The sequence below is a fragment of the Pogoniulus pusillus genome, chromosome 35 (genome assembly GCF_015220805.1).
Source record: "Pogoniulus pusillus isolate bPogPus1 chromosome 35, bPogPus1.pri, whole genome shotgun sequence".
In the NCBI taxonomy this organism is placed as follows: Eukaryota; Metazoa; Chordata; class Aves; order Piciformes; family Lybiidae; genus Pogoniulus; species Pogoniulus pusillus.
Window position 1 is genome coordinate 10,034,024 of NC_087298.1, and position 22,414 is coordinate 10,056,437.

General features: G+C 46.0%; 1 protein-coding gene across 3 annotated transcripts; it reads right to left on the reverse strand.

The window, feature by feature from the left end:
* Positions 1–26: 26 nt before the first annotated feature.
* On the reverse strand, positions 27–22,161 carry UBAC1 (UBA domain containing 1). 3 transcript variants are annotated; one of them, XM_064170988.1, is made up of 10 exons: positions 21,747–22,161; positions 14,313–14,433; positions 12,251–12,324; positions 10,917–11,024; positions 9,782–9,899; positions 8,889–8,997; positions 7,252–7,483; positions 6,082–6,168; positions 4,938–5,076; positions 27–1,875 (listed from the first exon to the last, which is right to left on the reverse strand). In XM_064170988.1, the coding sequence occupies exons 1-10, from the start codon at positions 21,882–21,884 to the stop codon at positions 1,760–1,762; spliced, it is 1,242 nt and encodes a 413-aa protein (XP_064027058.1). In that variant the 5' UTR covers positions 21,885–22,161; the 3' UTR covers positions 27–1,759. The 3 variants fall into 3 exon arrangements, with proteins under 3 accessions (XP_064027058.1, XP_064027059.1, XP_064027060.1); XM_064170989.1 differs by having other exon boundaries at positions 9,782–9,884; positions 21,747–22,160; XM_064170990.1 differs by lacking the exon at positions 21,747–22,161 and adding an exon at positions 20,277–20,424.
* Positions 22,162–22,414: the final 253 nt, after the last annotated feature.

The window sequence follows — 22,414 nt, forward strand, 5'->3', positions numbered from 1 at the left end:
AGCAGAAGTAAACATTTCAGCAGTCATGAACTGTAAAAGCTTTATATGAAATTACAAATTACAAAAGAAATCATCCTGGGATAGTAAGTGCAGATAAAATCTCATGCTGTTTTCATCTCCCCACCCTTCATATTAATTATGTGAAATTGGCAACTTCAGCACCTCAGCTGCATAACAACACAGGTGAGATGCCAAGTTCAGGCCAAAACTTGTTGTAGGGTTTCAGGTTGCATCTTGTTGCATTTTTGTTTAAAAATCCCAACTGCACAACACCACACAAGGGGAGCTCACAAGGTGAGCTGCAGAGTTGGCTGGGATCTCTCCAACAGGACACCTCTGTGCTGTTCAAAGGATAGGGTCTCCACCTGGTTACTCTGCATTTTGGTGAGGCAGGTTTTGCCTAGCCTGTCTTTCAAAAAAGATTAAGTAAACAGGGGGCTGTGAAGCAGAAGACAGGAGAAGGATCATGAGAAACCTGAGCTGTTTTGCCCCACTAATTTGAAAAGAAATCCCATTTTTGGTCAGAGTGTTAAAAAGGTAGCACCTGCTGAGCTCAGTCACAAAAAACTAGCTGGATACTCATAGTGAGTTCTGCTCTTAGAAGCTCACAACTCCTTGAAACCTGAGGTCATTCTGACAAAACAGGAAAAGACACAGCCTGACATTCTTGATGTTTCCAAGGTAAAAGCAAGCACTGACAAAAACCACTCTTACCTCAAAAGAAAACAACAACTTGAAGCGTGCATTTAAATGTGCTGAAGGAGAGAAAAGCCTAAGTGGGTGCTGCTGCTTTACAGATCACCAAAGAAAGCTCCATGCAAATTAGTTGCCTTTCTGTAAACAAAGTAAAAAAAAAACCTCAAGTGTCCCCTTCTAAAGCTGTGCACAGAAAAACAGACTCCACCAAGTGAATCTCTCCCTCCCTCCTTGCACTAGGATATGGCAGAGACTGAACTTGTGAACTGCAGCCTACTCAAGAATCCAAATCCTGGCAAAGTGAGCTGTGTTGTGAAGGAGATCCTGCATCTTTAAGGTGGCTGCCGGAGTCTCCTCCAAGTACAACCAGTGTGGGACTGCAATGCCACCAACACAGAAAATAAATAGGAAAAAGTAATGCTATTTATCAAAGAATTTCACCTCTGGATGATTCTGTTTAAATTATACTGCAGGATAAACGAGTCTGGATAGAAATGGGTTTGCCCTCCCAGTATTTGGACTTCCAAAAAAAAAACCCCAAACACCCAACAAAACCCAAACCTTTTCTAAGAATCAATTTTTAAAAGCACTGTATAGTTTGATTTAACCATAAATTAATACTGTATGGAGATGATGAATATCCTGTGCTAGTGGTCAGTGACCTTTTGTAAACACTAGCCAGACGCTAGCAAAACTGGCTTAGAAAACTACTGTCACAGGCCTTTGGAACAAGTTGTGATCCTGCTTCTTTCCAACAATCAGATTCTTGTTTGTTTTCACACAACCTTTTCCTATTTTTTTTATGTTTGGATATATTTTATTTAAAACCTAATACCTGAAAACAGAAGCAAGTCCTCAAACCTCTAACACTAAATCCACAAGGCAGCTCACTTCCGTTGGCCGTAACTACGTTAAGCTCTTGTGTGAGAGATCCTTTCCAATGGGATCTCCTCCCCTTCCCCTTCCATCTGCCCCCCTCTCCAAGCAATGCACGTGCCCTCCTGATGAGGAGAAAGTGAAGTGAGGGGCAGCAGGAAGTGGCACAGTGGACTGGCATCCCCCTCTATGTGCGGTTCAGCGTCTGGAAGATTCGGGAGATCTGCAGCATGACAGGCCCAGTTTCTGGATCGTTCATCCACTGAGTGCTGTTCATGGGGTTTTCAAGCATATCTTCAAAGGCTGCCAAGAAATTGCACAACTCAGTCAGTACTTTGGTCAGCAAAAGGCTTCAAAGGTTTGGGATGCTTCGACAAGAGGACAGTTTGGAAAAGCTACAACTCAAAAGCCATGGGCAAAAGCGTGACCCAAAACTGGTGGGAATACACATTGACCCTTTGCACTCCACAGCCTGGGATGCTGCAGGCTGGTTTTCCCTCTCCATCCCACAGCAATAAACTCACTGCAGAGAGAGGCTGATGAAATAGCCTGGATTATAGCCCATCTCCCAAAACCTCAGGGTTTGAAGAGCCAAAGCTTCAGTCAGTGCCTACATTCAGTAGCAGGGATCATGCTAAGGAGCAGTTCACCCCTATGAAAGCTCATCTTACCACTGGGTCATTTCCTGCCAATACTCCTATGGAATGACTCTTCACTTCTGACTGAGGATTTTCCACATCCCAGCCTTGCACCCTGGTACTTCTTCCTCCCTAGTACTTCACCAAAACAGTTCATGGAAGTCACTGTCACCACCTTGCCTCTGTTATGGGACAGCCAAATTGCAGCAATTGTCTCAGAAAAACATGAAGAAAAAATACCTAAGCCCAGCAAAACAAGCAGCAAGTGTCAAAGGCCACTCAGGAATAAGCAGCAGAGCCAGCAGCAACTGGCTCCTCTTTTCAGAGGCCCCTGGAGCCAGAAAAGAAGGATATGGACCTGATGGAGTGGGTCCAGAAGAGGGTCATGAAAATGGTCGTCAGGCTGGAGCACCTCTCCTACAAGCACAGCTGGGATTGTGCAGCCTGGACAAGAGACAGCTCTGGGGAGACCTAATAGCAGCCTTCCAGTATGTGAAGGGGGCCTACAAGAAGGCTGTTTGGACTGTTTTCAAAAGCTTACAGTGATGGGATGAGGGGCAACAGTTTGAAATTAGAGGAGATTTAGACTGGATGATAGGAACAAGTTTGCACCGTGAGGGTGATGGAACACTGGAACAGGTTGCCCCAGGATGTAGTTAAAGCCTGATCCCTGGTCAGGTTTGACAGGGATGTGGGCAACCTGATCTAATGGAAGATGTCTCTGCTCCCTGCAGGGGGGCTGGACTAGATGACCTTTGGAGGCTCCTTCCAATTCAAACCATTCTATGATTCTATAATCTTCCCCACGAGCATCCTGTGCTTTCTTCTTCGTGGTGTTCAGAGAGAAAAGGATATCAGGGAGGCACCAGATCTATCACAGGCAGTAGACCTTGTGCTGCCTGTGCAGAACAACCACCTCATTTCTGAACAGCGACAGCAATCCCAACATTTAAAGGATTTGAGAGCCCCTCCTGGGGACTCAGGTTTCTGGGAGGGGAGTTGTGCTTTTGTATTGTTTATCCTTTGTATATTTCTGTATATAATTGTATATAACTGTATATATTGTAAATAGCTGCTTGTAAATTCTCCTAGCTGTAAATAAATTGCTTCATCTATATTCCCAGGGTCCATCTGAGTTAGCTGGGGCAAATTCAAAAGTGGGGGGGGGCGGGGTAAGAGCCCAAACCATCACACTTCTACACACATTTGTCTTTGCAATAAGCTTTGTTGCTCTGATTGGTCTCTTTTCTCATGTTTTAGTTTTCACTCTCCTACTTAATTGAGGGAACCAGACAGCTACTACAAGAGCTAAGCTGAAGTCTGGCAGAAGAATGACCCAGGCAGTAATTTATAAGCCTTATGACAGACACTGAGCTGGGCTACAGGCCATTTGGAGCAGTCATTATAAAACAGGACAGAAAAAGCAGTCACACAGCTGACCTATGCAGAAGTCACTAAAATGTCAGTTGTAAGAGTCTGGCAGACTGGCACCAAGGTCAGGGTCTTAATTTTCCCCAGAGTGTTAGTGTACAAAGTTCCAAGTGACATTAGTGGGAGCTGCAAGTCCCCAGCACCTCTGAAAGGTTTATCACTAATACCTTGCTCAAGGTCATGCAGCATGCCCACAGAAAAGCCCAGACTAAAGAACAGTTCTCATCTTTCACCACTTTATATTATTTTACACAGACTCAAAAGCTCAGGACCAAAGATTTATCTACATTCCTCAAGTATCCAATTAAATGCATACATTCATTACTCCAATCTGTGACATAAGCAATTTGCAGAGGTATCATTAGCTATACATTGTCTGATGTTCATCCAAGCTTTACAAGCACACATCATAGCATTTCATTTTCTAGTTATATGCTGACCCTGGTTGGAAACCAAGAGACCATTTGTTCAGAAATCCAAAGGGGAAGGTTCTGCTCTTGAAGGATTTAAATGCTTGCAAACTATCCTAATTACATTTAAAGTTGTGCTTTCAAAAGCTCTCTTGAAAGAGCTGCACATCCATCCTTTAGTTAAAAGTGCTGCCTCCAAGTTTGAAGGCAAAGCCTGCAAATGCAGAACTTTGTATGTGCTTCAGAGCTGATGTCATTCATTCTTCTGTGTCATCCTCACAGCATCAGAGAGAGCAACACATCAGAGATTTGTGTTTCATTGTCAGGCTCTATGGGTACTTGCTGTGCTCACAGACTCTACCACCAAGCTGAAACCCAAGCAAGGGGACCCACATGTTCTCACACATGTTATCTCAGCTCTGATAGCAAGGATTTTAGTTCAGATTTCTTGTTTGGTTATCCTTCCACAAGTTATCTTTCCCCTCAGTAAACCAGGCCTCACAGCAGGAGACAGCCTTGTTTTTCCTGTGAAATAATCAGACTTCTAGACAGACATTCCTGATTTTTCTCCTCACAGCCAAAGGGAGCACACAAAAGGTCTCCTAAATCCACAACAGCATTGCAGCCAGCAGCTATTAAAGTTCTGAGTTCAGCAAGTGTAATCCAGTAGCCTGGGGAATTAGCATCATTTCTGGGACAGCCCCAAGTTCTGTTCTGTGTTTAGCTGAGTTGCAGTATGAAGCAAACAATACAGCTGCTGAAAGGGAGAGAAAGGGCAGAGAGCTGCACCTAGACCACAAAGCATGCTGCCATCATCCAGACTCTACTCTTACTTGCTAGTAACAACAGAGAGTGTTTACACAGCAAGAACTCAAACAGCACTTACCTAGTAGAGTTTTAGGGTTGGTTAACCCTAACTGTACCACTGGGTTTTCTAAGATGGCTTGGAAGAGAGGGCTATTGGTGTCAATGCCCTTATACAAGTCCTCTGGAGAAGGCTTTCTGTCTCCCAGCAGCCATTCGCACTGAAAGAGATCACCAGGCACAAGAGACTTCCTGATAGGTTCCATCACAACCAGCATCTCCAAAGTTCCGACATATGTGGCATGTTAAAACACACTTTTTCCTGTCACAGCTCAAGACCAAGCTCTCCATTCTTCACACCAAGTTGCTGTTCATTTCTGTGTTGCTCTCACACAACTCATTTCCACAGGAACAGCAGCAGTGCCTGGCATGGTAACAAAGTTCTAGCAGCTTTGGATGTTTCAAAGCTCAGGGAAGATGGGTGTTATTCCATCTATGTCCTGCCTCAAAGGAACCTCACCAACATACTCACAATGTGGCAGCCTGAAATAACACCCAGCACAATATCCTCTTTAACAGCAGCCAGCGCTGGATTCCTCAGCTATCAGCTGTGTCAGCATAAATTTTCCTGAACACTAGCAGGGGCCTGATCATTCTTTGGAAACTTTCATATTCATTTAATTCCATGAACTGTGGAATGGTCATTTACACTCTGCACAGCTTGATCATTTATTCCTGTCCTTTACCCAGTGAGTAATTACTGGGACTATATTTTCCTTTCTCACAATAGCAGTCTCTCTTTAGACTCTGGTATGGGAGTTTCTCAAAAGGTTTTGAAGATCCACACAGGTAACTTCAATCAGATCAGCCTCAGGCATGCCAAACTCCTCCAAGAATTCTAAACTCCTGGTATTCTGGATCTGTAAGAGGCACAGGATGTGTAGTGCTCATTTCACCTCCACTAACAGGTGGGCTTTCTGACAGACTGAAACAGAATGGTTTAGATTGGAAGAGACCTCAAAGATCATCCACTTCCAACCCCCCACCATAGGCAGGGACACCTCCCACTAGCTCAGGCTGATCAAGGTCCCATCCAACCTGGTCTTGAACACCTCCAGGGAGTAAGCATCCACAACCTCCCTAGGCAACCTGTTCCACCACTTCAACCATGAAAAGAAGCAGCTGAGCAGACCAAGAGGGCAGTAAGGAAGCAACGCTGTACTCACAGCTGCATTTTGATGGTTGTTGTTCACTTTGAGTGCATCTACCACTTCTTTTTCATCAAATCCCATCTCCATCAGGGCAATGACAGCCTAGAGCAGATTGGCACAGCTTAATCAGTGTAATATTTAAAACAGAGATGAGAACAATCATACCCTCCCACCTTCTGCAGGGTAAATGACCCTACTGTTTCCACCTGTAGACCTCTAAGTAATCTTCTCTACAAAATTTCCAAGTACTCTGTACCCAAAGTACCTTTTTTATAAGAGGATAAATCTTTCAGGGTAGCTCCTATCCTCAATACTGAAAGGAAGGCAATCAGCAAACATACCCGGGGTAGAAAGGAGAAGAGCAGGACAGAAACACCTGGGTTTAGAACTTCTCTCAGGTCACAGTGCTTTTGTTCACATCCCACTGATAGCTCAAGCCTCACATGTACTTGTTCCATTCACTCAATTAAATTTCACTTGCCAGATTTATTATATTGCTGGTGAGAGTTAATGTATTTAGACAAGCATGCCTAGATATTGTTTTGAGAATGTTTAATCATTTAGAAACTGTACCCAGGTCATCAGATACATTTGCAGCTTTTAGCCTACATCTCAAGAAACAGCTTGTTGCAAAAACAAGTGCCAGATTCTGAAGAGCACCTCCTGCTGACTTTGCAGAGTGATGACAACACTGAATCTTCCTTCTGCTAATGCTGCACACTGAAAAACAACCTGCTAACTTCTGCATTTGCTGCAAGGCTGAAACCTGATGGTGATTCTTTTCCTTGCCCTCAAAAAGGTGCCCTTCTGTCCTTGTATACAGTAACAGAACCTATTACCATCCTGCAGCCCTTCCTTCCTAGACAGCAGTGATGAAATGCAATGCCAGGAGTCTGGCAGCTCACTTCAGTCCCATCAGTGAATTTTCAGGTACACAAATAACAGCATCAGTAGCTTAGACCCTGTGATCTGACACGGCAGTGCCTTCATTATCTAACAACCCTTTCAGCAGCCTGAATTCAAATACCCCTAAATACTTCCACTAAAATACCATCCAGCCAGCAGAATACACACCTACCCAGGTGTCCCATTTAACTTCCTAACTACACAGCTGTTTGGATTCCATGGTGCCCACACTGTCCCTTCCAACCCCAGCAGATATCTAATGAGACAAACACTACATACTCGTGGGTCTGGATGAAACTTTCTTTTCCTCCGGATCTTCTTGAATAGTTCTGTCAGCTCATCCTTGGCTTCTTCCCCACCTGCCTCTGCACTAGGACCCGCAGTTGCTTCAGCAGAGGATGCACCAGCTTCATCTGTGGCTTCTAATGCAGTCTGGCCTGGAAGTGGAGCATCCACTGCAGGGTCATCTGCATGTTCTATCAACCACTCCATGGCTTGTGTCACTGACATACTGAAAAACAAACCAAAACACAGGGGTGAGCAGCACTCCAGATGTACAGCAGCATCCCACATAAGTCTGCCTTTCCATTTATCCCCATGGTTCTACTAACTTCCAGGTTAGTGTCTGGAAAGTCATAAATCATAAAGTTTTGGAGCACCTGAATCCTCTGCATATTCAGACAGACCTCCAAAGCCAGAGGAATGAAGCCCAACTTGGACAGCTGCAACCCAGATTTTAAAAGGCATTTCTGAGGGAGTCACCTTATTCTGCACATCATCTGCTTAGCTTCACCAGAATGGCACCAGCTATTTGCAACTGTCAACAAAACTGCAAACCAAGCATGTTCCAAATTTACATGGAACTGCATCTCAGCTGCAAGCTGCTTTGTTGCTTCTTAGAGAGATCTCTCTCAGACACTTGAGATCTGGAATGCAATTAACAGAAGAAAGAGGGAGAACAACATTGTATGTGCACAATATGCCCTGAGCAAGAAGGGAACTGAACACAGGGAACTGCACTTGGACAGGTACAACTCTGCTGTTCCTTCACTCTAGCTTAAGAAGGAATCTGTTCCTTTAAAGGAGAGGCCAGGCCAAGCGAACGGAACATCAGGATCATAACATGGTCACTTGCTACGCAGTTAAGTTGCTTAAGGTAAGGAATGCTGAGGAGTGCAGGAAGCAAATGCAACAACAGGGCAACTGAACATGTAATTTCATGTGAGATATGGGAGTTATTACATGTTTGAGGTCTCTTCCAACCTGGTTGATTCTATGATTCCTAGAGAGGAAAGTCTTTGTCTAATTGCCTTTTTAGTTACAACACAAGACAGGATGTCAGAGAAGTCCTAACAGCTCAGAAAGAAGAGGCATTGGAAAAGAGGGACTGGAATGTACTGTAGATTCTCTATTATTAGATATATTTGAATATGATCTAAAAAACCCCTCTGAGGAGTGAGGCTGAACAGCTGATTTTCCTTAGGGCATGAGAAACAGCATATTACCTCCTATCTCCCTTCAGCTGCTGTCTGGACTTCACAATATGTTTGGGATGTTTTCAGAAGATCAGCGTGAGGTACTTTTTTTTAGCTGAAAGACAGCTGTGGATGGGCTTGGTTTGCTCTTTTCTCTGTAACAATCTGAAGTCTAAAGCAGAAGAGGTAGGAGTTTCACACTTGGGAACAGTGTCAGCCTGGCAGCCTTGTGAACTGCAGACCAGCTCTTCTTTCCAAGCTGAGCACCCTTCCCTGTGCCATCCCCACCTGCGCATTGCCTGAGGCAGCACTGTTCTTTGAGTTACTGCTTTCTCCAGCCCAGATTTAGGTGACCCACATAAGGAGACTTTAGAGAACAAATGTCATTTTTCATTTTAACCATCTCAAGTACTTCCCAGGCAGCCTGCTGAGTACACTTACTGATTTAACCGAAGGGCTTTGACAGCTCTGCTTTCTGGAAACCCCATTTCTGTAAGCTGTCGCAGAGCTATCTCATCCACTCTGTCTTCCTCATCCTCATCCAGCATGGCTACACATACACAAACAAAACAATGTTCAGATTGACTTCAGGCTATAAAGAAACCCCTCTCAATGCAATAGCATGTGTTAAGTTCAAACTCCATGCTTCTCTTCCATCCCTTCTTTAGTTTCTGCCCCAAATTTGCCATCTCATCATTTAATTTGCTGCAGTCAGCTTGGTCTAGCTTAGCTAGATTCTTCCAGGACAAAGACTTTGCCCAGACATGTTCAAGACGTCAAATAAAAGACAGCTAACTCTCACAGGACCATGGTATTGCACATAAATATACAGAGGACTCCTTGAAGATCTATTTATCTGGCAAGTAAGTTGGGTATGGCTATAGCAGATCTCAAGGGTGAGCATTTCCCACAAACTGAACAGCTTCACTTTCTCATTTTGCTATCTCCTTGTGCATTTTTAACTATTCTTTAGCATACCTAAAGTGAAAGTCAAAGTTTCTCAGCTTTCTAACTACTGACTACTTTCTTTTTTACATGGAACTTCTCATCCACCCCAAAGCTACTTCAGACACCACTTATATATATGCAATCCATTTCCACAAGGTGAAATAAATTTTTGCCACAAAGTTGGCAGCAGCTTTGTTGTTACATCAAGGTCTGGACTCTACTCTGTGAGTCCATTCACTGCTATGGAAGCAAACAGGTTCTAGTTGATTGGATAGGGCTGGGTGATAAGTTGGACTAGATGAGCTTGAAGGTCTCTCCCAACCTGGTTGATTCTATGATTCTAAGTTCCCAGGGCTGAACCAGTAACTATAAAGGTAAGTTCATACCATTTGCTCTCTTGAACAATTCAACTGCTTCTGGGTTCAGTGCTAGCAATTTCTGTGCAACTTCTATCAGAGACAGTAAGATCTTCCGGAGCTCTGTCTGGAACTGCAAGAAAGGAAACTGTCAAAACATTTAGACAGGAAGTTACATCACTGAAATTTAATTTACCTCCTGTTAGGATCTCAGCAGCAGTCTGCCCCCCTGAACAGAATGTTGCTTCATTAGGGCTCTATTTTCATTGCTTAGTCTCTCCAGAAGCACTGGGCCTCTCCTGTGAAGTGCTACATGGAAGTAAAATCTACTGGGCAGAGAAGTCTGTTTCTTCCACAGCCTGCTACTCAGTACCACTACCACATGAGCAGTGCTCAGGAACACTCCTGCCTCCCAGAAAGAGGCTCACCACCTTGCCCAGGTGTTACAGTAGCTTCATACTGCTGCTCCTTGCTTCTGTGACCCAACGAGCCTTCCTGGTATGCTACCTGCTCTCTAGTGATCTGAACTCACATCATGTTCATCACAGATCAAAGCTGTTCTCTAAACTGATGCATCACAAATTCCTTTCAGTTGGACATTTGGTTTTAAATATGCTGTGATCAGTAGGCCATGATGGACAGTAAACAGCTTAAATGCCAACTGTCCCTTTTAGGTTACTAGGGCACACTGACAGCATGTGATATGTAGGCAGACTGATTGCTTTATACCCCTTGTAGCACAAAACAGTCCCCCTACTGCTGAAGGTACAGAAACATTAGAGACTATCAGCTTTCAATAACAGAAGCCAAAATTTATGCTCAGTTTCTCTTTTCAGAACCAGGGAAGAGAAATCCCTACTGCAAAGACCTGAACTATTTCAGACTGAAGAAATAAATTCCCCCCACTTTCACATCTCCCAGACCTTGAACACCTTTGCTGAGGCTTTCCCAAGGACAAATAGAACATTTGAAATCATAACTTAGAACAGAGTGTTTCGTTATCACTAAATTCCATGACCAGTGTCTAAATCTTCAGCTATCTACTGTAGTATTATCTGAATTTCTTTCTAATGGAGAGGGAATCACATCTGTCTGCAAGAGAAAAAGTCACACAAAAGGTACATGGATGTTAGGGTGAGAGTTTAAAGTCAAGTCCAATACTTACATCCCTCATGTTGTGATGGGCCACAGTGCGATCCACGCTGCGAGAGGGCAGGTTTGCAGTTGCTTTGAGGATGGCATCCTTATCAGGAGCTTTCTGCTCTTGTTTCCTCTGAAGGATAGGGAAACATGATCAGGTTTCATAACCCATTATCATTGTAAGAGAGAACACAGCACAGCTGAGAGCAGTTTCTTGTCCTTGACCAAGGCATCAAGCAGCACTCTGGAAGTGGCAGCTGAGAGAACCAGCAGTCTAGCAATACAAGGGGTTTAACAGCACCAGAATCATTCTGCACTTAGAGAGAAAAACTGGACCTGTTGCTTTGCCTCACTTCCAACCCTTACTTCCTGTTTCTCTTACCAAAACACACAGGGAAATTCCAGCATAAAGAGGGGAAGTGATGAATCAAATATGGACAGAACACAAGTCTCAGTGCCCAGGACCATGCTCTGCTCATAGCTTGCTCTCTTCCAACCCATAGATTGTTGAGATGTACCAACACTGTGCCCAGACCAGGACTCAACTGCTCTACACTGGAAGTGCTTCATCACTTGCAGGTACCATGCAGAGAGGGATTGTGCCTTGGATTTTCAGTACATGCTCATAGTCCAGAAGAAAACATAGCAGGGGACAACTAGAAACATTCCCCAGTCTTAAGTAATGCTCTACAGTGACATTCTGCACAGCAAGGGGAAGGGAAGAGACATACACCAATACCTACAGTAAGAGACACAGAGACACACACCAACACCTACAGGAAGCAAGAAGAAACAAAGCTGTGCAAGGATGAAGTAGAGACATCTAGAAATTCACAGTGTCAGGCAGAAGCATTGCTCAAAGTGTTGATGTAACATCAACTGCAGTATCACTCATGCACAAGCATCATCCTGAGCATCACTGACCCTCAGTAACAGTTATATTCCACTGAAACAAAGAACAGTCAAGGGCCAATACTTCAGCACTAGACACCTGGTTAGAGGGTGACAAGCCACAGACAAAGACAGAAGACAGCCTGACAGCAAATAAACATATTTCTGCTGGGTTTTCAGACTGAGATAAAGCAAGGCACCTGTTTGGAACAGTGTTTATGCAGCTGTTAGTTTGTTCAAAGGTCAAATCTTTACCACTTCCACAGGGGATATTTGCACCTTTTAGTTTAAGGCATGTGTTAGTCAAGAGATGGAAAAAATCACTTTCCTCCAAGTTTGGAAGAAGTGTGAAATACCTTTCCTAGAATTTAACAGTGTTTGCCTCTACAGACAAGAGTTCACCTCAGCAACCCCTCTGCAGCTCATTAGTAAAGCAGTTAATCAAGTCCAGAAGCCTTTCAAACTCACTTTCTCCTCTGCTGACACATCTGCCATTTTGGGGAGCGGAGGTGGCGCACGCTTCTTGATCAAAAGCAAGACATCTAGAAATAGAATGATACTGAAATACATTAGAAAGCAACGTGAAAACAGCCCTAAGACAGTTCAGAAAGTCACTTCTCCCTGAAAATGAATTTTGTACTAATTCCATCAGAGCTTTTTCACACACTAAAACCTGTATGGCTTTATACACCCCCCACTTAGGTGTGTGCCACCCCTTAGTGCACAGTCCGTTATTAGTTGGACCAAAGGAGAATCTTCTTCACTTTGAAGGTAGTGGAGCACTGGATCAGGCTGCCCAGAGAAGTTGTAGAGTCTTCTCTGGAGACTTTCAAAACCTGCCTGGATATTGTGATCCTGAGCAATCTGCTCTGGGTGACGCTGAATTCACAGAATGGGATGGACTGGCTGATCTGCAGAGGAGCAAGGCAAGCATCAAGGCTCCACATGAACTTTCAGTGTCAGGCTAAAGCTCACCTGTATGTGTGAATGGCATCAGAGTGACTCAGTCTAGAACAAGGCTGCATCACTGGTAGCCTAGGAGGGCAAGTACCAAGGGCAAACAAGTCTCCACTCAAATATCCCACACCACCTGGCACAAGCTTTACTTGAGCTTGTCAGACCAAGACAGCTTTCCACTAACAAGGAACCTTTTTTCTAGGGATGAAGTGATGCTTTACAAGCCTCTAGTACCTGTTACTACCACTACATTCTAAGGGTAGAGAGATACAGATACACAGCTTGAAGCCCTGAAGGGGTCTGTGCAGCATCTGCAGCTCTTCAGCCAGATCCAGCCTGACACAAGGTTTTTAGTCCATTGCATTAAGCAGCTAAAAAGCAAACGAAGCGTGCTCTGCACAACAAGTTTCCTTGGCTTGGCTCAGCACATCACAGCCAAGAGCAACAGCTGGTGCAGGCTGTTAACCCTCATTTGTCCAGCTGATCAGAAGGCGAGAGGACCCATGTGCTGACTCTTGGCTGCCCTGCACAGTCAGTTGGTGGCCATCAGCTGCTGGCTGTGATTGTCATCTCCTGGACACACGAGGCACAGGAGAGGCAGAGCATGTTGCAGAGAGAAAGGGAGCGAGGAGGCTTTCCCCAGGCAGCTTGTGAGGAGCGCAGTTAATACTGCTGAGCTGCTGCAAACTGCAATTCAAACCTCGGCAGGAGCCGGCACCTCGCCTAGAAATAACACACCAGCCTCGGCACTTCTCAGCTCTAAAGGTGAGAGGTGACACCAAACCCTCCTGCTCATGGCAGCTGCTCTCCAGCCTGCAGGAGCTCAGGCAAAAGCCCAGGGAATCTGCTCCTGCTGAGTTTCTGGTTCAGGCAATATCACAGTCCACAGCAGTCCTGCTTCTCTCCTTTTTTACACCACTACCCTTTACCTCCAGAAGGGACCACTGGCTTAAGCTGTCTGGAGAAAACTGACTCCAGCCCCCACCTTCAGATTCTTTGTTACACATGAATCCTTTGCATCTTTAAAGTTCAGGAGCAAATACACACCTTAAATACTCTACTGCAGTCAGTGACACTACAGCACGATGGGTTCTGACCTACACTTGCCTCTGCAAGGCTGAAAGAGATCTATGCTCCAGACACTCAGGTACACCTCAGCAACCACCCTTCTGCTTGGCCTGGAGACCTCAAGAAACCCCCCAGGCTTGTCTGTCTGGGAATACTCAGCTATGACAACAACTTCTGAATTGTTCTGAAGGGTAAATGCTGCCCTGGAGGTTTAAAAAGAAATTCCTTTAAAAGAGATAAAAATAATCTCTTTAATTTATTGATTTAAAGAACACTCCTAGTTCCATTTCAACTCTTAAAAGGAAGAGCAAAGAAAAGCAAACTGCTCAAGGTGCTCTGTCTGGGGAAGAAAAAAAAGCAAGCCTTTTTTCTCCTCCTTTTTAGCTTTCTATGTCAAAGCAGAAAGCAGATATTAAAAAGGTTACTGTATGGAACTCACCAACTAATTAAACACTATCTCATGTTTCCAGGCTGCCAGTATATAACTCCCCCAGGCCAACCTTACCTCTATCCTGAATGTTTTCCTCCAACACTGTTTTGGTGTCTGTCAGCACCTTCTCAGAAGTAGCATGGATCAACTTATGATGTGTCACGGTTTTTGGGTCCTCCAGGCTCCCAGGTACACACTGTAGAAGATAATAAATATCAAGGATCACAAGACAGAAACAACCTCACTGCATGAATCACTGTGCTCTGCACTGAAGATTCTCCACATACAAACTGTGCCATCATTTATTAGCTTCTTAACAGCTTAAAGTAACCACACAACATGCCAGAGGCCAGGGCACAGAATGTGTATTATTAAAGAAACTGAAGCTTGATTTATGCTGTAACAACACTGACTGTGGGAGGTCTCTACCTGCACATCCAAGCTCCCAGCTGGGAAGAATAACCACTAAAAGGAAGGATTTTACCTTTCCTTCCTCATAGAATGCTAGGGATTGTAAGGGACTTCCAGAAATCATTGAGTCCAACCCCCCTGCAAAGCAGAACCACAAAGGACAGGTCACATGGGAATGTGTCCAAGTGAGTTTTGAAGCTCTCCAGAGAAGGAGACTTCACAAGTTCTCTGGGCAGCCTGTTCTGGTACCCTCACAGTAAGAAATGTTTTGATTCTGTTGAGATGGAATTTTCTGTGACTGAGTTCTCATCCATTGCCTCTCATCCTGTCATTGGGTATTGCTGAATAAGACACAATCACAGAATCAATCAGGTTGGAAGAGACCTTGAAGCTCAGCCAGTCCAACCTAGCACCCAGCCCTAGCCAATCAACTAGACCATGGCACTAAGTGCCCCATCCAGGCTTCTCTTGAACACCTCCAGGAATGGTGACTCCATCACCTCCCTGGGCAGCCCATTCCAATCCCAAGCACTCTCTCTGACAACAACTTCCTCCTAACATCCAGCCTAGACCTCCCCTGACACAGCTTGAGACTGTGTCCCCTTGTTCAATTGCTGGTTGCCTGGCAGAAGAGACCAACCCCACCTGGCTACAGCCTCCCTTCAGAATAGTTCTAGATAGCAGTGAGGTCTGCCCTGAGCCTCCTCTTCTGCAGGGTGCATACCCCCAGCTCCCTCAGCCTCTCCTCACAGGGCTGTGCTCCAGGCTCCTCCCCAGCCTTGCTGCCCTTCTCTGGACATGTTACAGCACATCAGCATCTCTCCTGAATTAAGGAGCACAGAACTGGACAGAGCACTCAAGGTGTGGCCTGACCAGTGTTGAGTACAGGGGCAGAATAACCTCCCTTGTCCTGCTGGCCACACTTGTTTCTGATTCAGGCCAGGATGCCATTGGCTCTGCTGCCCACCTGGGCACACTGTTGGCTCATCTTCAGCTACTATCTACCAGCACCTCCAGGTCTCTTTCTGCCTGCCTGCTCTCCAGCCCCTCAGCCCCCAGCCTGTAGCACTGCTTTGGGTTGTTGTGGCTGAAGTGTAGAACCCTGCACTTGGCCTTGTTAAATCTCTCACTACAGGACATCTCTATCCTGCTTCACTTAGTGTTGGTCCTACACTCAGGCCCAGAGAGACATGAAGCAAAGCAAGGATGCCCTAGGAGCCACAACTATAAATGTGAAGCAAAGCAAGGATGCCCTAGGAGCCACAGCTATGTGAACTCTGCCACAGATCTCTGAGGTCACCCACTCTTCAGAAGTCTGAGGGTAGCAAATAATGTCATTGGAATGCAAACCTACAGAGAGCACCCAGTGTCCTCAGATGCTGTAACAACACAGTGTGCTTCTTACTTGTAACTGGTGTCAAAACAGGAGGGACTCTGCTTCAGATACTAATTATTATTTACACATACTGGCAGACTAAACAAGCAAGAGCCAGCAGTAATTTTGGTTTAGGTGACCTTAAAGTCGGAGGGAAACTACAATTTATGTACCTTGTTTCAGGCTGAAATCAGATCCAGTATCTGAAGGGGATCAGAGATCTTCAATATCTGAAGGAGACCTACAGGAAGGCTGTGGAGGGACTGTTTAGAAGTGCTTGTGGTGACAGGATGAAGGTCAGTGACTTGAAATTAGAGTACAGTAGATTCAGGTTGGACACTAGAAGGAAGTTCTTCCAGCATTTCACTACCCTCACTGTGAACAGGTTGCCCAGGGATGTGGTGGGGGGCCCACCCCTGGAGACATTCAGGGTTAAATTTGACAGGGCCCTGAGCAAACTGATCTAGCTGGAGGTGTCCTTGCTCACTGCAGGTGCATTGGACAACATGACTTTTGAGAGTCCCTTCCAACCTGATGCACCCTGCAATTTGCCTCACCTGTATCCCTGCTAAAAAGCACTGAACAACAGCTCTGTGCACAACTTTTCTTCCCAGCCATAAATACTCAGCATACAATAGATGTTTTTCCCCCATGCATGAACGTTGTGTTCAGTTCCATATTACAATTCTAAACCCTGTGTCAATTGACTCACTAGGAAATCAAGTTCAAATCCTGAAAAGGAATGTGCACACACAAGCCTTGAACTGACTCATCTTCACACCAGAGTGGCTCCCAGATCCACAGGGATGGATTTCAAGAACATTACATCAGGCATCTAGAGGCTTTTAACTCGTTTGAGTGGAAAAAGAAAGCAGAGTGGCTGCAATTCCAGAAAGGCAACATTAAAAATAACAACCAACCCACCCCACAAAATTGCTGCTGCTGTTCTCACCACAAAGCAAGGCACTTAATGCTGACCTCACCTGCTCTGCTCACAGAACACAGCTTTTAATGACACCTCTTTCAGGACATGTTCCTACCAAGCCACTTCTAGTACATCTGCCGAGGAGTGTATTCACCCTTCAAACAGCAGAGCCATTTCCCCGAAATCACTGCTTCAGTTGATGTAGCATGTAGTCTTGTTCCTCATAACATCTGTCACCACCCCCCTCCAAAGGAAACCTTTTAGCCCATCATCACCTTTGCTGTTGTGACTGCAGCTGATGGAAAATTCAGCTGCCTGATCTTTATCCAAACACAGCAGGCTCGTTTTCATCACTCATCTTCAGTCCCTCACCTGAACTCCTGTACAGTTCTTATGCCCTCATGATCACAGAATGTTCGGGGTTGAAAAGGACCTTAAAGATCATCCAGCTACAACCTCCCACTAGCCCGAGTTGCTCAAAGCTCCATCCAACGAGGCCTTGAAAACCTCCAGGGAGGAGCACCCACGACCTGCCTGGGCAACCTGTTCCATTGTCTCACCACCCATACTGTAGAGAATTTCTTCCTAACCTCCAGTCTACATCTCCCCTTTTCCAGCTCAAATCCATTCTATCTCATCCTACCACAACAAACCCTTTCAAAGAGTCCCTCCCCAGCTCAATAAGACTGAGGGGAGAATGCTGGAGTCCTGTTTTGTCTAACAGTAGCTTCTTTACCAATCCTTTAGCATATTAACTGCTGAACAAAAGCCAAAGAACACATTAAAGCCTTGAAGCAGCCGGGAGCACCTCCTGAAATTGATCTGATTAGCTACCCCAAATGCATGAGAGTACATCAGTGGAACAGCTTCCCTCTGAACAAGCTCAAAATACTCCTGCTACAGATCTTGGGAGCCAGGCCCCCAGAGCAAAAACTTGGACATGGGAGCTGGGAGGTGTATGTTTGGGATGGGACATGACACAGATCTATTATCCATTTTTCCCCAGCACATATTAACTGGGGGGAGGGGAGGGAGTACAACAGGTACTAATACGTGAATAACTAGAAGCTGCCATTTTAAAAAGCTCTGTGGACACTTCATCTTACTTCTGCTCCTCTAATCATTTTATCAGCAGCTGCCTAAGGCACATATGGACAGCACCTATAGCAAAGAGACTGCTTAGTGAAATACTGAGCTTATCTTAACATGCCCTGGAAATAGGCCACATCAACAGTCCACGTCTCTACTAGCTCTCAACAACCCACTAAGAACTACCACCACTAATCACCCAGACCTCAGCGTGGAATCTTGCTTCATGAGAACCATACCTGCCAGAATGCAGCATTTTTGTATTGAATACAAGGCTTTAAAGTGTAACTGAAACCACCTTCCTGCTCACAGAGAGCACAGTACTGAAGCCACAGAGAGAGCAGTGAAGGGAGAAGGATTCCCTGCACGGTGCAGAGGAAGTAAAAGAAAGCAGAGAAATGAGGCTGTACCTCAAAGCTCAGAACTCAGGGTGCACCTCAAAGGCCCAGGGCATGGCTAGGGTTACCAAACACTGCTCCCCAGCACTCAGAGGTGCAGCATGATGGGAAGAGGAGCTCTCTCCCATCTTTTTGCACAAAGGGACTGTAAGGCAAGGATCTGCTCTCTCATCGTTTTGCTTCCAGCATAAATATTTGCATTTCTTTTTAGCACTGGAACTCAAGCAGGCTGCTTTGCCAGGCAGGTGAAAAGCCTTTGCTTGCAGGTGCCTGAGCAACCCCTGCAGTTGTAAGCCCTGGTGATGCCAAATGCTGTTTGTGAAGCCTGGAAACCACAAGGCTTTGTTTGGTTTTATAAATAAGAAAAAGCTTTTTTTGTTTGCTTTTATTAACACAAACATTTGAAAATAGCACTGCCACTCCCTACCAATAAGCTTGGGTGGCTGAAACCATCTGCATCCCTCACAAAGTATCCAAAACATGCCCAGGGGCACGAACCTTATCTCTGCACTCTGAGAGCTAGCATCTTGCACCTTCAGTTACACAGATACTCCTTATCAGACCTTAAAACCCAGGTGAGTATCACTGAAGCAATAAGAAAAAGGGGAAGAGAAGCACAGAGCTATAAAAAATTGTCTCACGTTGCCAGGAAAATGACAGGTAGAGCTTACAGATACATGCAGCCTATACTTGTGCATCCTGAGTGCATGGCCACAGTTTCCATCAGTACTTCAGAAATAAGGTCCAGCCTCAGCAAGGAGTAATTAGAACATCGGAATCAGACCTGCCCGCAGCATCACTGGACCTGGGCTGCCAACGCTGGGCAGCAGGATTGTGGATCATGAAAATATTTAAGCTAAGCTGGAGTTTCTGTGGTTGAGCCAAGCCTTCTCAATTCTGGCTCTGACAGAAGAGCTGCTTTTTAAGGAAACCACAGGAGAGCTCAGCGCCTGCTCCTGCTGAGACACTGGGGCCTTGCCCAGGGAGAAAAGACTGTTCCAAGAGAACACTTGATGGTGAAACTTGACATAAAAAAAATAACTAGGAGGAGAAACAGCTTATCATCAAGTATTTGTTCACTGGGTACACAGAGGGAATGATTGAAGGCTGGTTTAACAACATATAATCACTACTAAATTGTTAGAGGTCAAGAGACAAAACTAGCAGAAGGGGTTTGGGTTTTTTTGCTTTATCTGTAGCCAAAAAAAACCCAACCCATAAAATTCAAAAGGCAAGACATCCAGAGTGGCACCTTAGAGGTCAGCAACCATTTGAATGCTATGGAAGGAAAAGTGGCCTCTTCCTCCTTCAACTCTCTTAGAAATATTATCCTCCTCTGCTTCCTGAATGAGTGATTTCAGAGACTTTAGAGAACATAATAATCAGCATCTTACAAGAGATGGCTGCATAAATTATCTCAAGGTGCTACCAAGACTCATTGCAACATACACGTGATCAGGAGTCATGATTCTTCCACTTCTATTTTTCCCCTCCATAAAACTATACATTATCCATAATGGTTATGCAAATCTACACCATTAGCAGGAAGCAGCAGAGAGAAAGAAATCAAACATCAAGCCAAGTTATCAATTGTCTGCTGCCCTGGCTTGTGAGCCTCTATTCAATTAAGCTTCCTGATAATTAAAGGCCTCTCAGCTCCGCACACATCCATGTAATCAGTACCCCACCCTGCTTTGGAAGCAGCACTCTGCTGCTTAACCATCCAGCTGTACCAGAGAAGGGCAAGAGTGGAGCACACCCCTTCTTTCGTGAATTAAAACAGTTGGAGGGACCTTGCACCTCACACCTTTCAGCAAGGCACTTCCATTTCTCACACCTACCTCAGGCAAAGAAACCCTGAGTGCAACTCTTCTCATCCCTAAATCAAAAGGCACTCAAAGACCACGGGACAAGAAAAAAAGAGCATCTGCTGTGATCTGCAGTTTCCAGATGTTCCATGTGAAAGCAAAGAACCAGGAGGCCCAATATTGAGAGCACCTGGGCTGTTGGCCACCCTTCACAACATGCTCCTTCAGGAAACAAAACCTTTTGCCCTTCAAATGGGGGCCAAGCAATTACATGTTACAGGTGTGTTCTCCTACTGCAGCTGTATTCCATGAAAAACAAACCAAACCCAAACCCACACAACTCTTTGCATGACTTTGAAGACATAGGAAAAAAACCCCAAACCCTTATGAAATCTGGTTTAGTAAATTGAGCTTCCAGAGCTGGGAACAGAGGCCTTTGTTTTTACCACAAAGAAGTTACACCTCCGAGTAAAACTGCCAGCAAGAAATTCAGCAGGTTCTGACTCGAGCTACCAGAGTCCTGTTGGGTACAAAATGACACCTTGGGACAGTCCTGGACATGGGGCACAACCTTACCTGCTGTTGCTGTCAATCATGTTTTTGCTTTAAAGTGAAACAACATCATGGCAGATCTTCAGAACTCAGTCCCATGCATTGGCCTGAACATTTAACACCCATGAACACACCAGCGGTAACCGAGCAGCTGAGCACAAAGAGCCTGTGTTTCCCAGCTCAACATCTACAGACTGTGCCTAGACAAGTTTTGGTGCTTTCTCCTTCAGACAGTGATTGTTATTTTACCCTTTGCACATGTCCATGAAAACCTCGTTGCTGGGAGCACAAGGAGAACATCAGACCAGCCTTATACTTCCCCACTGAATATCCCACCAGCTACTGCCCCAACACAGCGTAAGGCTGCGCTAAGTCTTCCAAAAAGGGAAGTTCTTCTCCACAGCTGCAACTTTCTTTGTTCTTAAACAGACACAAGACCCCCACCACGCCAAAATTTTTGAGAGGAAACCACCCGAATCTTGTTCGCCAGCACCTGGGAGCCCACAGTCACCGGTTTATGAATGCATGGCGTTGCTGGTGATCAGTAACGCTGCCACGAAGCACACACCGAAGTCTGCAACTGCACGTTGCAAAGTGATTTCCCTCACAGCTCTTTTTCAACACACACAAAAAAATCCTGAAACTGGCATTTTCCTCCTACAGGGAGCAGCTTTAAGTCAATGAGAGGGTTGGCAGACTCGGCAAACCAGGAGACTCGAACACAAGCCCGCTTGTTTACCTATGTTTACAGCGCGATGGAAAAACCTGGTTTCTTCACACGGGGACTCGCTGCCCTCCCTCCCTCCCTCCCATGATTTTCGGTCCCAGCCCAGAGCACGCCGCGTATCACAGAAAGAGCAGAGATTTCGGCGCTATCTGTGACTCACACCCGCTCCCTCCGGTCTGCTGGGGACACAGAGCAGCCCCGGGGAACAGGACATCTCTCCTTACGTGCTTCAGGCACCGCTCCTTCAGCTTCTCCACCGTAGTGTCCTCGGGGACCTCCTCCAGCCACTCCGCACCCTCCATGGTGCACACATGGAGCCTCAGCACCTTCCCCGCGAAGATCTTCTCCTCCTGCACGAACATCGCTCCAGGTCCCGCCGCCTCCGCTCCTCGCTTTGCCTAGGCGACGCTTCACCAGGCCCCGGGCACCCCGCGCTGCCGCCCGCCCATGAAGGTGACCCTGCCAGGCCCAAGGGGCGCGGCGAACTCGGCCGGGCCGCGCTGGGAGATGAAGAGCTCGGTGGGCCCTGGCTGCGCTGCGCAGCCCCGCCCTGGCCACTCTATCCCGGCCCCGCCGCTGCCGCTGCTGTCGCCGCCTCGGCCCGGCGGTCCCTCCGGGGGGACGGGGGCGCTCCCGCCGCGGCCGGAAGCGGAAAGGCGCGGTGGCGCGGGGCATGCTGGGAGATGTAGTTCTAACGAGGCTATGGCGGAAATGAAGGCCGCGGTGGCTCCGGTCAGGGAGAGAACCCGGAGCCCCTGGGTGCGCAGGGACGTTCGTTAGCGGCTCGGCGGCGGCGATAGCTAAAAAAAAACGGGAAATAGTGGTCAAAATGTGTTTTCCCGGTGCACTGTGGGATCGCGGGCTCCGAGTCCTGCCCTCCGCAGTCCTGTCT

Excerpts from the sequence above, each read along its gene's own strand:
- UBAC1 (XM_064170988.1), bottom strand. The coding sequence starts at position 21,884 with ATGTTCGTGCAGGAGGAGAAGATCTTCGCGGGGAAGGTGCTGAGGCTC. Across the intron at positions 8,998-9,781 it reads ATTGTTCAAGAGAGCAAATG|CCATGCTGGATGAGGATGAG; the intron begins GTATGAACTTAC and ends GTGTATGTGTAG. Across the intron at positions 5,077-6,081 it reads ACAACCATCAAAATGCAGCT|TGCGAATGGCTGCTGGGAGA; the intron begins GTGAGTACAGCG and ends GATCTCTTTCAG.